This window comes from Chlorocebus sabaeus, chromosome 16, assembly GCF_047675955.1.
Source record: "Chlorocebus sabaeus isolate Y175 chromosome 16, mChlSab1.0.hap1, whole genome shotgun sequence".
In the NCBI taxonomy this organism is placed as follows: Eukaryota; Metazoa; Chordata; class Mammalia; order Primates; family Cercopithecidae; genus Chlorocebus; species Chlorocebus sabaeus.
Window position 1 is genome coordinate 21,478,891 of NC_132919.1, and position 17,016 is coordinate 21,495,906.

Consider the following 17,016-nt stretch of genomic DNA (forward strand, 5'->3'; position numbering starts at 1 on the left):
TCGCATGCAGGCTTTTGTGTGGACATGTTTTCAAATCCTTTGAGTGAATACCAAGAGCGCAATTGCTGGAGCATATGGTAAGAGTATGTTTAGTAGTGTAAGAAACCTCCAAACTGCCTTCCAAAGTGGCTGTACCATTTTGCATTTCCACCAGCAATAAGTGAGAGTTTCTGTTACTCCACATCCTTGCCAACATTTGGTGTTGCCCACGGTGCATTTTAGCCAATATCATGGATTTGCAGTGGTATCTCATTGTTGTTTTGCTGATAAATGCTTTAATTTGACTCTCCAGCAAAGGAAAAGCAATGATTTCTTTGCCAATTTCGTGGTGCAAATACCTCCACCATGTGAATGTAAATTGATACAGCGATTATGCAAAATAATATGGAGGTTCCTCAAAAAGTTAAAAATAGAACTACCATATGATCCAGCAATTTCACTTCATGGTATATATCCAAAGGAAATCAAATCACTGTCTCAAAGAGATATCTGCATTCTCATGTTCATTGCAGCATGTTTTACAATAGCCAAGGTATGAAAGCAACCTAAGTGTCCTTTGATGGATGAATGGATAAACAAAATGTGGTATCTATACACAATGGAATATTGTTCAGTCTTTTAAAAGAAGGATATCCTACCATTGGGAAAAAACGTGAATGAACCTTGAGGTCGTTATGCTAAGTGAAATAAGCCAGACACAAAAAGACACATAGTGAATGATCTCACTTACATATGGAATGTTTAAAAAGCCAAACTCATGGAAGGAGACAATAGAACAGTGGTTACCAAGGGCTGAGGCTTGGGGAAACTGGGAAGATGTTGGTCAAAGTGTACAAACTTGCAGTTATAAGATGAGTAAGTTCTGGAGTCACCTTCCTGACAGCACAGTGACTATCCTATAGTCAATAATAATGTATTGTATACTTGAAATTCACTAAGAGAGTAGATCTTAAGTATTGTATTTCCATTACAAAGAAAAATGGTTACAATATATGGTGATGGATGGGTTAACTAGCTTGACTGTGGTAATCATTTTACAAGGTATACATATATCAAATCATTACATTATACACCTTAAATATATACAATTTTTATTTGTATATATGTCAATAATACATATAGATGTCAATTATATATAGATGTCAATTATATATGTATATATTAGCTTTGTGTGTGTATACACACACACACACACACACACATATTGTTAATTATACCTCAACGAAGCTGGAAAAATATACATAAATTTTTAAAATTTCCACCATGGCTAATTTCAAGCAACCACAGTGATGTCACTGATGCAGAGTTGGGAAGAGATGCTTCCAGTTGGCTGTCATGAGGGGGTGTGAGCTACCCCAGCTCACCACTGCATACGCAAACGCTCAGCACAGAGAGTAGCCTGTCATTCTCCACAAACCCTCCTGGTATCTTCTTAATGTCATGAATTGAATAACTTTTCTAGGTATCTTTAGACAGGATGACCAGTACTTGATGAAGGGTTGATTTCCTGGGACCCAGAGTAGGGAAACCACGTAAGCAGCTTCCCACACAGAACCAAGGTTGAACTGAGCTAATTTCTGTCTTAATGACAAGGATGCCAACGGTGGCAGGTGGGTATTTGGCAGTCACTGAGCCATTTCCATCGATGCACTGGTGCTACAATAGGTCTCCCAAGCTCTAAAATGGTATGTCAGCAAGACCCTGCCACCCTATCCCTTTCCCCTCTGTCATTCGCCTCCTTTTAAAGAGAGCTGTTTGGGGGAATCTCCTAGTTACCTCTTCTTCCTCACCTTTCCTCATGTCTCTTGCTTTAGATAAGGAATTGAGCTGGTGCCATTTGACATAGATAGAGATAGAGATAGAGAAAACTGAGATAGAGAAATACTCATCTAGAAGGTATGGAAAGATCCCAGCCCTGCTGTCCTACAATCATCCTGGGGCCAACCTCTTTGTCTGCATAGCCAACAGGGTTTCCACAGCTTCCAAGAGGACATCTGACACAGGTGTCAAGCTTTCTGAAATGAAAAAAAAAAAAAAATAAGATGTACACACACAGGATTAGCTTTTAAACCTTCCATGAGCATTCAGTTATGTAACTGATCACTCTCTTCCTAGACCTTCCTTCCTAGTCATCAATAATCAGAGTTGGTAATGATTCTTCAAATATTTCATGTTCAGTAGTTATTTGCTTAAAGTTAAATTTTGCCTTTTTATGTGAGATTATGCTTTGCAGTGTGACCAAATGAAACTGGGCTCCACAAGAATGAAGCAGGTGCAGCCAGGGCATCAAAGCAGGGGGTGCAGGCAGCACTCCCAGGTCGTGTGCCCAGTCCTGTCACCTCAGCCTTCAATCCCCTGGCAAAGAGGGGAAGCTTTAGTACAATTAGCAGACAGGATTAGGAGGGGTGATCACCCCCCATAAGTGAAGCAGTTTGTCCAAAAGGAAAACAGCTCCCCTCAGCCCTGCAGGCCCAACCAGTGGCCTACTCCCACAAGCATCCCTGCCTGTCCTCAGCATCCTGCATCAAGCCCAAGTCTGGCCTTGGGCAGATTGTGCAACCCCTAAGAGATTTGTTTCCTCACCTGTTACCTGAGACCACTCGTCCTTCATGATGGACAAGTGGTCTGGCTCACAGGGAACAGCCATAGGCTGGAGACAGGCAATGGGGAATCTAAAACCAGTCTTGTCATCCTTGGTGCCATGTGACCTTGACTGAGCAAAGCACTGCACTTGAACCTGTTTCTCTCTCCCTACTAAATAGGGATGAGGAAGAAGATGATGATGATGACAATGGCGATGATGGCCTAGGAGGTTAAAAGATGTCCATTGTAACTTCCTAGTACACAAATACCCAGTTAAACCTATCTGAGCCCCAATTTCTTGCCCCATGATAGTCCAAAGACCTCCTCACAATGTCTGTGAATTCTGCTGCTTATCCACTTATGACTCTCCCACCTCCAGGTAGCTCATTTGTGCATCTACTTCTGTGCTGCCCCACTTCAATCCAAATGTCACTCCAACCCCCGGTTACTACAAAAAACTCACATGCAAACACCTTGTGAGCTCAGAGAAACTGAATATAGGGAGGTGGCCATGGGGTGTGGTCGCTTCAGGCACCTCACAGCCTTTCTGCCTCATTTTTCCTCTCCCCAACACCTCTGCAGAATCAAGCACAAGCCCTCCCCTGCCATGCTGGGCATTCCACCCATGTCCACGTCCTCCTGAGCTTTCAGCTTCTGTTCCAAAGCACAGATCAAAGGATTTCCCCAACAAATCAGCTTTCTCCTTCTAAGGGAAATGCTGGCACATAAACTTTTCTCCACTTTGTCACGGTTAGAATGACTAATATGAATGCATTTTGTTTATAGGGTTCTTCAGAGGCCATCTCATCCGATTCTCACAGCAAACCTGAGAGCTGAGATTCTACAGAGGGAGATACTGAGGCTCAGAGATATTACGTGATCCATAGTGAACACCCAAGAAAGGGTGGAGTCAGAGTTCAGAGCTGATCTGACTCCAAAGTCCACGCCTTTCCTTCTCCCACCTGCCCCTTTGTTTCCACTACTAAAGATCCCCTCGGGACTGCCTGGATGAACACTTGCTCCCTGGAAGACATCAGAAGACCACACTCTCCCTGCCACGAGGGTAGAAAACTCTTCTGCACCACTCTTCCCCCTCCACTCAGATTCTTCAGCTGTGGGAGGGAAAGCCTTGTTCTCTGACCACCAGAGAAGGAGCACAGCCTTCCAGAGGTCTTTCGCAAGATCAGCAGGAGACAGGCAGCTGAGCATGGAATTCTGGATGGGAGGGTGAGAGGGAGAGACGTGCTGTCTGGCTTTTCTCCCTCCCCACACTACCCCACTGGTTCCTGAGCACAAGCATCATATCTAAGCCCTGGCTTATGTGTGCAATGGAGAGAGAGCGAGAGATGGAAAAGGCACAGCAGAGAGGATGGTGTGGGGTCAAGTCCGAGTGAGGATGTAGAGAGAGAGCGAGACACAGAAAAGGGACAGTGGAGAGGAAGGTGTGGAGTCAAGTCCGAGTGAGGATGTAAAGAGAGGGAGACACAGAAAAGGAACAACAGAGAGGAAGGCGTGGAGTCAAGTCCGAGTGAGGACGTAGACAGAGAGCAAGAGATGGAAAAGGGACAGCAGAGAGGAAGGCATGGAGTCAAGTCCGAGTGAGGATGCAGAGAGAGAGCAAGACACAGAAAAGGGACAGAGGAGAAGAAGGTGTGGGGTCAAGTCCCAGTGAGGACGTAGAGAGAGATCCAGACACAGAAAAGGGACAGCAGAGAGGAAGGCATGAGGTCAAGCCCAAGTGAGGACGTAGAGAGAGTGCAAGACACAGAAAAGGGACAGTGGAGAGGAAGGCATGGAGTCAAGACCAAGTGATGAAATAGAGAGAGAGAGCAAGACACAGAAAAGGGACAGCAGAGAGGAAGGCGTGGAGTCAAGTCTGAGTGAGGATGTAGAGAGTGAGACACAGAAAAGGAATAGCGGAGAGGCAGGCATGGAGTCAAGTCCAAGTGAGGATGCAGAGAGAGAGCAAGACACAGAAAAGGGACAGCGGAGAGGAAGACATGGAGTCAAGTCCAAGTGAGGATGCAGAGAGAGCACGAGACACAGAAAAGGGACAGTGGAGAGGAAGGCGTGGAGTCAAGTCCAAGTGATGAAATAGAGAGAGAGCGAGAAACAGAAAAGGGACAGCAGAGAGGAAGTCGTGGGGTCAAGTCTGAGTGAGGATGTAGAGAGCAAGATACAGAAAAGGGACAGCAGAGAGGAAGGCGTGGAGTTAAGTCTGAGTGAGGATGTAGAGATGCAGTTCAGGGCCAGACCAAAGGGGACATTCATAACAGGATGGAAGCAGAGAACCCGTAAGTGTATATTTCATGTAAAACTGCTGTCGATCGGGCACCGTGGCTCACGCCTGTAATCCCAGTACTTTGGGAGGTCGAGGCGGGTGAATCACCTGAGGTCAGGAGTTTGAGACCAGCCTGACCAACATGGAGAAATCCCGTCTCTACTAAAAATATAAAAAATTAGCCGGGTGTGGTGACACACGCCTGTAATCCCAGCTTCTCTGGAGGCTGAGACAAGACAATCGCTTGAACCTGGGAGGCGGTGGTTGCAGTGAGCTGAGATTGCACCACTGCACTCCAGCCTGGGAAACAAGAGTGAAACTCTGTCTCAAAAAATAAAAAATAAAATAAATCAGTAAAAAGCAAAACAAACAAAAAGAAAACAACACTGTCGAGATTTTCCACCTGATTCTCAGGCACCAAGGCCAAGGAGGAGAGGAGTGGGTGTCCATCTTAGCAGCAGATAGCTGCACACGCTGACTGAGGAATTCAGTGTGTCTCTTACAGGACCTCCACTCTGCAACTGCTTGGCTTGAGCTGGTCACAAAAAGTTGTGCTAACCTCAGGAGCACACTCTCCACTAGCTGACAGGAGAGAGTTGGCAGTGAATGTGCAGGGTGGTTCAGGAAAATCAACCTTGGATTACAGGTTGGCTATGGATAATATACAATATAAGGACCAGCAAAAAGCTGAGAATTGTCTGCGCTACTTAAAACCAGGCAAGTGTGAAGGCTGAGGGCAGAGGCTGCAAGACACTACACAAAAAGGAAGTTTATGTTTAGATCATTAGGCAAGGGAAGGTGCAATTCTTACAACAGGTTACGGGCATACAGTGCTTTATAGCATAGCAGCACTTTCATGGACACCATTTTGTTTAGCACACTGAATAGTGCAGACTTTAGGGTTACCCAGCCATTTTCAATGCCAGGACCACTGCATGCTCCTCTGTGACTTCATAACCATGATCCTCCTCCCACATCTCATGCTACCATCTCTACTGTGGATCATCTCAGCAAGGACTCAGTGAGATACCCATTCATTCATTGCTCCAATAGTGATTTTGATCCTCTCCAACATGCCAGGCACTGCTCTCAACATGGTGAGCAAATGATGCCAAAAGATTTCTCTTCATGAAACTTTCTTTCTAGAGTAGGAGATGGATAATCGAGATAATAAATAAGCACGGTGGGTTGTATGTTACATAGTGATGAAAATCATGAACAAAACCGAACAGGTACGTAGCGCCCCAGTGCTTGGCATCTCAGAGGCACTCAATCCACATTCCCTGGCACTGCTTCCATCTCATGGCAGCCCTGCCAGGAAAACAGGCTGACAGCTGACATCTTACAAGTGTGCAGTGTGAAGCTTAGAGAGGTTCATGACCTGCCCAGGGCCACACAGGTGGCAAGGACTAGCCCAGGACACGGGTCCCTCCCCAGTGCCCTCTCCCAGCTTCTTCTGTGGGTTCTTCTGTGGTGGGAAAGGAGACCAGCTGTTGCAAAGGAGAGGTGAAGCATGGAGGGGACTCACCCACAGAGAAACCACTGTCTCCACAGCCCCAACACCTCCCTCCCCACCCAGGGAGCTGCCAGCACTTGCTGGTTTGGACTCTGCAAAGCAGTTGCAAGCTGGGGCTGGCCTGGTGGGGGAGCACACGTGAGGAGGCCTGTTTCTAAAGGAGTCTCCATACCCACCGTCCCATCTCCATCCCATCCCACGACAGGGGTTCCCACAGTGCAGAGGCTGTTAGGATGCCAAGGGCAGAAACACCAGATTGTTATACTGACTTTCCACTCAGTTGCCTCCTGCAGACTTGTGCTTAGGAATCATGAAGAGAGAGCAGCAGAGTGACAGCCTTGGCAGCCCATGGAGGCCAGGCCACCCCGCCACATGTATGCATGTGATGTCCACCACCTGGAGCCAGCAGGCAGTGCTTCAATGGCCAGGTCTTGCCCAGCAGCTTGTCTGCAAACGACAAGGGGCCAGACCTCAAGTACACACAGCTCAGAAGGGGTCCATCCGAACTAGGGCTCTTGCAGGCTTGAAGAGGAAGGCGCCGGGAGCCAGTTTCCATTCCAGGCTGCAGCCTCCTGCCCAGAATCTCCAGCCTTGCTTCTCTGCAGCTGGGACCATCTGGCTGTCCCTCCTAGTTGCCTAAACACCCCTGGAGTGCACCTGTGCACACTGGCTGCAAAAATGTTACCCTTGATACCAGTCACTGTTGAGATCAGCCTGCTGGTATTCCGCCACCTGCTGTGTGCTTGTGCTTCTGGTGACTGGCTCTGTATATGTCTCCATACCTCAGCAAGCTGTGGATGCCTCCAGGGAATCCCGATTTCTCGTGCATTGGCATCTTGTCTTGCTCTTTCTTTCCGGATTCCTCTCTCATTCCTTCTGTAGCATGTAAAAGCATCAGTACAGGTATCAACTTTGTCACTGTGACATCTTGACAAGCATCCAGATGGCTCTATGACATCTTGACAAGCTTCCAGTTGCTCCCTGCCTGCTTTCCCAGGTCTTGGAATAACACGGCCTCTGCTGATAGACCTATCCCCTGAATCCCACATTGGATCACCCCAGTGTGGCTGCTGTAGTGGTCTGCCCACCTGATACCAGGCTTTCTTGAGAGATAAGAGTTTCCCCCGGGACCTGCACAACTTGTACTGTTCTTACACAATTTTCCCCATTCCAGGGAGAAGAACCAGGTCCAGATGTCAGCCTGCATTACACCACTGCACTCAACCACTCCCTACCTGACCATGTTCTGAGATGTGTGTGAAAGTCTGCATTTGCCAGCTCTTAGAGAACAGTAGCGAGATAGTTACGTATTCTGTTTGGTAAATATATCTTTTAGGATTTTTTATTACAAAAATTCCAACAATAAACCATGTACAAAGTAAAAATTAATAGCTCCCCTACATCCTCCTCCTTAATCTCACTTCTGAGATGCATCCTATCTAAAGTTAGGTATGAATCCATCCACTCTTTTTAACACACACACTCCACAGAGAATTCTTTTGCACAAATAAAAACACACACAGTGTTCTGCACCTTGTTTTTTAATGTTGCAACGACATTTTTTTTCCTCAGGAGATTTAAAGCCCACCCATTGCTCTAAGTCCTCAAAATGCATTACAATGAAGAAAGAGAAGTTCAAAATAAATCATGAATAATATAATGCCACAATATTTTGTCTATAATCACAAGAAAAATATAGGAAAAGTATTATGCTAGCTCCAAATAATATAAAGCATTGATTTACCTGTGGGAGAGCAGATGAGAAATTATTTTATCACCTTTGCTTTTGTTCTTTTAATTACCTCGTTTATACTGTGGTAAATGAGACTTTTGGTAAAACAGAAGCTGAGAGTTAGAATCCCTGAGTTCTTCAGTTTCTTTCATTACTTTGTCCAGTGAACTTAGGAGCAACAAACGAACTTCATTATGTTCTTTGGTTCTCCACATATAGTCAAAGGTATTATATACAGAGTCACTAAACTCCTTGCCTCTCATGAGCAGTCAATCAGGAGTGTCAAATGCATTTATTTTGCATAACTCTCTTAACAGTTCATGCCAAGGACTATTAATGTTCTCCATACTATTAGAAGTAAAGTCCTTAGCATTTTAGGGTCTAATCATATTAAGCAGCCAACTCCAGAAACTACAAAACCAACAAAAGAACTTTATCCTTAATATTCTGTTTCTCTAGAACTCCTCTCCTGGTACCAAAATCTGTATTAGGGTTCCCTAGAGAGACAGAACTAATAGACAGAACTAATAGGATACATACACACACACACACACACACACACATATGTATATGAAGGGGAGTTTATTAAGGAGGATTGACTCACAGTATCACAAGGTCCCACAATAGGCCATCTGCAAGCTGAGGAACAAGGAAGCCAGTCTGAGTTCCAAAGCTAAAGAATTTGGAGTTTGATGTTTGAGGGCCGGAAGCATCTAGCATTAAAGAAAGATGTAGGCTGGGAAGCTAAGCCAGTCTAGTCTTCTCACGTTTTTCTGCCTGCTTTAGTTTCTGACCATGCTCACAACTGATTAGATAGTGCTCACTCGGATTAAGGGTTGGTCTGCCTTTCCCAGCCAACTGACTCAAATGTTTATCTCCTTTGGCAACACCCTCACAGATGCACACAACATCAATATTTTCCATCCTTCAATCCAATCAAGTTGACACTCAGTATTAACCATCACACATTCCTTTATTTCAGTCTATATGTGTCTTAAAACGTGAAGTGTTTCTTTTAGGCAACAGATCAATGGGTCTTGTTTTGGCTATGTATATTAACAGCAAAATACAGACATTATTTTGAGGTCCAGGTCAGAATCATTAAATAGATAGATAGATAGGCAGATACATAGACAGATAGAAGCACACACATAAATCTTTATGTATATTTGATATAAACATAGGTACTACATATGTATGAATCTATACCTATAAAAAACAAAATGCAGCAACATTAAAGATCACTCTTTTGAAACAGCAGAAATCCATGTAAACAGATTATCCCAGGAATTACTAGATGTGATGGAGTAAATTATGTTTTCTCCAAGTTTAAAAGTTGAATCCCTATTGTTCACTGTGACTGTGTTTGGAGATAGGGCCTTTAGAAACACAATTAAATTCAGCCAGGCACTTTGGAAGGTCAAGACAGGTGGATCACGAGGTCAGGAGATAGAGACCACGGTGAAACCCCATCTCTACTAAAAATACAATAACTTAGCCAGGCATGGTAGTGGGCACCTGTATTCCCAGCTCCTCAGGAGGCTGAGGCAGGAGAATGGCATGAACCCAGGAGGCGGAGCTTGCAGTGAGCCGAGATTGTGTCACTGCACTCCAGCCTGGGCGACAGAGTGAGACTCTATCTCAAAAAAAGAAAAGAAAGAAAGAAAGAGAATTAAATTCAAATTATGTCTTAAGGGTGGGGCTCTGATTCAATATGATTGATGTTTTTTATAAGAAAGCAAAGATGTACCAGTGATATTTACTCAGAGAGAAAAGGCCATGTGAAGATACAGTGAGAAGGTAGCCATCTGCAAGACAAGGCGAGGAGCCCCAGAAGAAACCAAACCTGCTGATATCTTAATCTTGTACTTCCAGCCTCTAGAACTGAGAGAAACTATATTTCTGTTGCTTTAGCTACCCAATCTGTGATTGTGATAGTTTTTGTGGCAGCTGTAGCAAAAATATATACCAGAGAAAATTACCTTTTCCTGAATTTCCCAAAACTTCTCACTGCTACCACTTCTTAGACTTATAAGAACATATAGACTTTGAAAGATTCTGCTTCCCCAAACAACTTCAAAATTCCCTAGGAATGCATATGTTTTTACTCACAAATGAGAATTTAGTAAGACTTGCTGTTCTTTGCCAGTATAATAGCAACACATGTGGGTCTGTCAACACATGTAGAGCAACACAGGACTCTAAAAATCTTTGATATTAAGGTTACTTGCCCAAGATAGTTTGGGTTACTATCATGGTCAGTGCTCCATAACGATAGTTGTATAAGAACTGACACAGCTGCTACTGTCTCAAAGGAATAGGCAGGAATTCAGTGCTGTCATCATATGCTCGATGTCAGTTCTACAGAAAGGAATGGGGCTGCTACCACTGCCATTGTGGTAGTTGTTTTGGGGCATAGATCTCAGAGCAACGTGGGCTAAATTCCTATTCACATAAACCTTATCTAGTGATAAGAGAAAAATTAAGTAAATATACATCATTAACACGAGAGTATTTTCATGTAACTGAGTCACTTAACCTAGTTTTAGAAGTCGGGGAAGATTTTCTTGAAGAAACAATTTTAAGGCTGAGAACAGAATGATTGGTAGAAGTCAACTACTTGAGCAGTCAACCAGTGAAGAGCATTGATAAGCACAGATCTTAGGAAACCTGGGCAACAATGCCAATATGTTACACCATAGTGAACACACACAATGGGGCTGGAGGAGCAGGTGGGAAAAAAGGATGAAAGGAATAGGTACTAGGAGAAGACACGAGGAGAACACATGAAACATAATGCTTGCAAATCACCTTTCGTGTCTGGCAAAAAGGAAAAAAAGAGAATGTACTTTGTAATGCTTCCAGGTAATTAATTTAACCACACCAAATAATTATAAAACAAATTATCTCGAAGCAATGTTTTAATGTGTGTATTGGCAGTAATTGAGTGGTCAACTGAAATAGATTCAATTGATTATATGAGAATATTTCTTTAGAGCTGTTGCATTAACTGCCTGTGTTAGATCTGTTGCTTAAAATGTATGCTGGTAGGACAAAAAGCACTTAAGGTATTTGAATGGGGCTAGATAATGTCTTCAAAATATGTAAAACTCCAATAGGCTTCTCCACTTGCCAGAAAAGAATGAGGTCTCTTAATTTGTTCGAGCCCCAGTGGTCAGTCCAAAGTATTACAGCTCCTGAGACTCATCATTTGCCAAACCTGAGAGATGTCCAGATTTGAGACTGCTCATACCAGAATTCCAGTATCCTGCCATGTGCCCAGTCTCCAAAATGAAGGTGGAAGTGTGTAGTTCTCTCTGGTGTGTTAAATGTCCTAGTCAGGGCTTACATATAAGCACTATCTGAGAATGACAGGGCAACAAAATGAGAAAGTATATATTCAATTCACATTGTTAGTAGATAAACATCCCTGCTTACTTTAAAACTCATTTCCAGGACAAAGACAGTCTTAACAGCCTGGGCCTCAGCCACAATCTATTGTAACCCAACCTGATAATTTGAGCAAATGAATCTTAAATGTAAGTGTACCAGTAATGCTTTTAATATACAATTTACTTCTGACAACATTGTCTATGCTAGAGCTGTTTAAATTATTTAAACTAGAAAAATAATAGTGATGGCTTTGAAAATGAAAACTAAATAATCAAACATGGCCGTCAAAATACCCCCAGGTAATCACTGGATTCCTAAAGCAAAGATAATTGGTAAAATCAGACTTTGCTTTAAGTCCATGTCATTATGAGCTACTTGGTGACGCCTACAGTAAAGATTTGAACATTATTGGTAAGAGAAATTTTGATGTGCCCAAATTTTATTCTTACCTATTTCTCACTCAAATCTGAACTGAGAATTTAAAAATAAAAAAAAATAAATCAATTGCTCCTGGGCCACTAGCATAGCTCAGCCTTCAGCAATGTATTGCTGAAGCATTGACTATATAAAATGTGTGTGTTAGGGGGCTGCCTGGACATAATGGATAAGACAAAGGTGAATAAGAAAAACACTTTTTTTTTTTTTTAACTCCAAGAAAAATACCATTTAGTGGAAGAGAGAGAAAGGCTCCATAATAAATATAATACCAACTATCAACTAATTATATCTGCTAAAAGTGAAGAATTACAAGTGCCATAAGACCAGGGCTTTGGTTTCAGGTGATTATAAAATAAGAAAAATGTAGAGATATTTTGCATGATGTTACACATGTTTAATTGAAGGAACTGAACTTAATTCTAAGATAAAGGTTCTTTCTGAGTTTTTTTTCCTAGCCAAGTACAGTAGTAAGAAGAGAAAAAAGAATAGAGCAAGGAGTTGGATCTGTAACTGACTGTGAACAATCAATTAAGATAACTCATCATCTTCGGATCAACCATTTCTTGATTTTGTTTTAAGTGAAGAGAATTCTTTATTTTTACATAGGTGGTAAGGTAGGAAATCCTGGGATATACTTAGATTCTCTGCCTTTTACTGGACAAGGAAATCTAAATACCTGAGACCCAGTATTTTGAGAGCCAAAGAGGAAGAAATTGGGTAACTGTGTATATTGAGCATTTAAGAAGTCTTTATGAAGAGGTCATTTTGAAGTAGGTCTGCTTTGCATGAACTACTCAGCCTTCTATCTGATTTTATTCTCTTCTGCTCATAAGTAAGAATTAAAATATTGTTTACAGAAGAAAAGATTTGAACAGTTCACTGTAGCCATCTTACACTTACGTAATACTGAAAAATTTGCTACAATCAAGAGATTTAACTCATATGTATTGTATAAATTGAGTTTTTCTGCTCAGAGAAACAGCAATCAAGTCAAGGAAAATGTAAACTTTAAATATAAGAATTTATGAGTAAGAATTTGTGAGTAAGAATTTATGACTTCTACTCTTTCTTTTGTCCTTGACTAAAAGAAAGACAGCTATAAGGCATGATCGCATTATAATTCCCAAAGTCACATATTAAGTTCAAGTAATCAATAGAGACTAATTTGTGGTTTCTCGGCCAATTCTATATTTCCAGGAGATCATTTGCTTGACCTACATGAAAAATATATCCACCCAAGGTCAAATGAATGCCATTCTTGACAAAGAGGAAGAAATGGGCTTATCGATTTTTGTGAAATAATTATCACCTTATGTCAGATACTGTTTTTTTTTTTCAACTTTTATTTTGGATTCCGAGGATACATGTGCAGGTTTGTTCCATGGGTATAATATGTGATGCTGAAGTATATGGTATGGATGATCCCATCACCCAGGTCGTAAGCATACTACCAATAGTTTTTCAACCCTTGTCCCATCCCTGCCTTCCCCATCTAGTATTACCTAGATTCACCAGTTCCTACTGTTGCCATCTGTATGTCCTTGAGCACTCAATGTTTAGCTCCCACTTATTAGGAAAAATAGGTGGTATTCATATTTTTTGTTTCTGTGTTAATTCACTTAGGAAAATGCTGCATCCATGTTGCTGCAAAGGACATGATTTCGTTCATTTTTTATGGCTGCGTAGTATTCCATGGTGTACACATACCACACTTTTTAAATTCAATCTACCATTGATGGACACCTAGGTTGGTTCCATGTCTTAGCTATTGTGAATAGCACTGCAATGAAAATATGAGTGTATATGTCTTTTTGGTAAAACAATTTATTTTCCCAAATATTTTGGTATATACCCAGTGGTGGGATTTCTGAGTTGAATGGTAGTTCTAAATTATTTGAGAAACATCCAAACTGCTTTCCACTATGGCTGAAATAATTTGCAGTCCCAACAAGCATATGTGTTCCCTATTATCTGCAGTCTTGTCAGCATCTGTTTTTTTGTTTGTTTGTTTGTTTGTTTGTGACTTTTTAATAATAGCTATACTGACTGGTGTGAGATGGTATCACATTGTGGTTTTGGTTTGCATTTCTGTAATGGTTAGTGATGATGAGCATTTTTACATACATTTGTTGGTCATTTGTGCATCTTCTTTTGACAAGCATCTGCTTATGTCCTTTGCCCATATTTAATTGGATTATTTGTTTTATGCTTGCTGATTTGTTTAAATTCCATGTAGATTCTGGATATTACACTTTTGTCAGATGCATAGTTAGTGAATATTTTCTTCAATTATGTAGGTTATCTGTTTATTCTGTTGATAATTTCTTTTTTTTTTTTTTTTTTTTTCAGTGGAAAATAACTTTTATTGAGACCCCACCAGCTGCAAAATCTGCTCCCGGCATTAAGCTCCTTCTTCCTTTGCAATTCGATCTTTCTTGAGTGGTCCCATGAATGCTTTCTTCTCTTCCATGGTCTGGAAGCAGCCATGGCCAAACTTGGAGGTGGTGTCAATGAACTTAAGGTCAATCTTCTCCAGAGCCCGCCGCTTCGTCTGCACCAGCGAGGACTTGCGGAGGGTGAGCACCCGCTTCTTGGTTCCCACCACACAGCCTTTCAGCATGACAAAGTCATTGGTCACTTCACCATAGTGGACAAAGCCACCCAGAGGATTGATGCTCTTATCAGACAGGTCATAGTCAGTGGAAGCATTGTTCTTGATCAGCTTGCCATCCTTGATAAGGTAGCCCTGGCCAATCTTATAGATCTTCTTATTGATCTCAGTGTGGTGATGGTAGCCTTTCTGCCCAGCACGTGCCACAGAGAAGGCCACACGAGCAGGATGCCATGCTCCAATACAGGCCACCTTGCGCAGACCTCGGTGGGTCTTGCGGGGCAGCTTCTTGGTGTGCCAACGACTGGTGACCCCTTTGTAGCCTTTGCCCTTGGTCACCCCGATGACGTCGATCATCTCATCCTGCCCAAACACCTGGTTCACAGGTACCTGCTGCTCGAGCCTCTCGCGGGCCCAGTCCAGCTTCTCGGCCACGGTGCCTCCGTTCACCTGGATCTCCATCAGGTGGGCCTTCTTCTGGCGCAGAGGAAGCAGGCGCATCTGGGTGTGGGCAATGACACGGATGACTTGGCAGTAGTTTTTCATGCTGCTGAAGTCCTTCTCCAGCTGCTTCTTGCCATCCTCATCCTGCCATTTCTTGCAGTACTTGGTAAAGGCCTTCTTCTTAGATTTATGCCAGTTCTTATAGAAACGCCTCTTGCATTCATCACTGATGTGCTCAGCGAAGACAGTCTTGAAGGTCCGGAGGCCTCGAGGGGTTTCCACGTAGCCACAATGCCCACAACCAACACGGGTGGCGTCTCCACAATGGTTACAGCCTCCACCACCTCCTTCTTGTTCACCTTAGATCCTGGCCTGTCGACTTCCCGCACGATGTGGGTCATGCCAGCCTTGTATCCCAGGAAGGCTGTGAGGTGGACCGGCTTAGACGGATCATCTTTAGGGAAGCTCTTAACCTTCCCGCGATGCCTGCTGCTGCGCTTCCGAGGCAGGAAGCCGAGGGACCCATGTCTGGGAGCGGAGAACTTTCTGTGAGACATCACGCCATCAAATCCCGCCGGTAGAGCGATAATTTCTTTTGCTGTGCAGAAGCTCTTCAGTTGAACTAGGTTCCACTTAACAACTTTTGAGGTTTTTTTTTTTTTCTGCAATTACTTTGGGGGACTTAGCCATAAATTATTTGCCAAAGCCAATGTCTAAAAGGGTATTTCCTAGGTTTTTTCTATAATTTTTATAGTTTGAAGACTTATATTTAAATCTTTAGCTTATCTTGAGTTAATTTTTGTACATAGCAAAAGGTAGGCAACTAGTCTCATTCTTCTTCAAATGGTTAACCAGTTATCCTGGCACCATTTATAAAATAAAGATTCCTTTCCCCACTGTTTTTTTTGTCAACTTTGACAAAGCTCAGATGGTTGTAGATGTGCAGCCTTATTTCTGCGTTCTCTATTCTGTTGGTCTGTGTGTCTATTTTTGTACTGGTCCCATGCCTTGGTTACTGTAGCTTTATAGTATAGTTCAAAATCAGGCAATGTGATTCCTCCAGCTTTGTTCTTTTAGCTTAGGATTTCTTTGGCTATTTGGGCTCTTTTTTGGTTCTGTATAAAGTTTAATTTTTTTCTATTTCTGTGAAAAATGATATTGGTATTTTGATAGCAATAGCATTGAATCTGTAAATTGTTTTGGGCAGTGTGGCCATTTTAATGATATTGACTCTTAACAATCCATGAGCAGGGAATATTTGTACATTTATTTTTGTCATCTCTGATTTCTTTTAGCAGTGTTTGTTCTCTTGTAGAGATCTTTCACGGCTTTGATTAGATGTGTTCTTAGGTTTTTTTTGTGTGTGCATATTGTAAATGGAATTACACTCTTGACTTGGGTCTCAGGTAGAACATTAGTGGTGTGTAGAAGTGCACACATTGATTTTGTACATTGGTTTTGTATCTGAAGTTGTACTGAAATCGTTTATCTGCTCTAGGAGCCTGTTGTAACAGTCTTCAGGGTTTTCTAGCTATAGAATTGTATTATCAGTAAGAGAGATAGTTTGAATTCTTCCTCTAAGTTTCATGTATTTGTAAAGTTTCTGAATTTCCTCCTGTTATGAAATTCTAGTTTTATACCATCATGGTTAAAAAAGATACTTGTTATGATTTCAGTCTTCTTAAATTTGTTAAGATATGTTTTGTGGCCTAACATATAACGTATCCTGGAAAATGTTCTCTGTGCAGTTGAGAAGAATGTGTATTCACTAGCTGTTGGATACAATGTTCTATAAATGTCTGTTAGGTCCATTTGGTCTAGAGTACAGTTTATATCTAATGTTTCTTTGTTGATTTTCTGCCTGGGTGATCATCTGTCTATTGCTGAGAATGGAGTATTGAAATGTCCTACTATTATTGTTTTGCAGTCTACGTCTCCCTGTAGGTCTATTAATATTTGTTCCATATATTTAGGTGCTCCTATTCTGGGTACATTTATATTTATAATTATTATATCCT

At 42.1% G+C, this 17,016-nt stretch overlaps 1 protein-coding gene across 1 annotated transcript; it reads right to left on the reverse strand.

Annotated features, from left to right (window-relative positions):
• Positions 1 to 14,264: 14,264 nt before the first annotated feature.
• Positions 14,265 to 15,578, reverse strand: LOC103247496 (large ribosomal subunit protein uL3). The gene is given in 2 exon segments (XM_008019639.3): positions 14,265 to 15,288; positions 15,291 to 15,578. Coding segments are annotated over 2 exon segments (1,209 nt in total). The 5' UTR covers positions 15,556 to 15,578; the 3' UTR covers positions 14,265 to 14,344.
• Between the last annotated feature and the right edge of the window lie 1,438 nt (positions 15,579 to 17,016).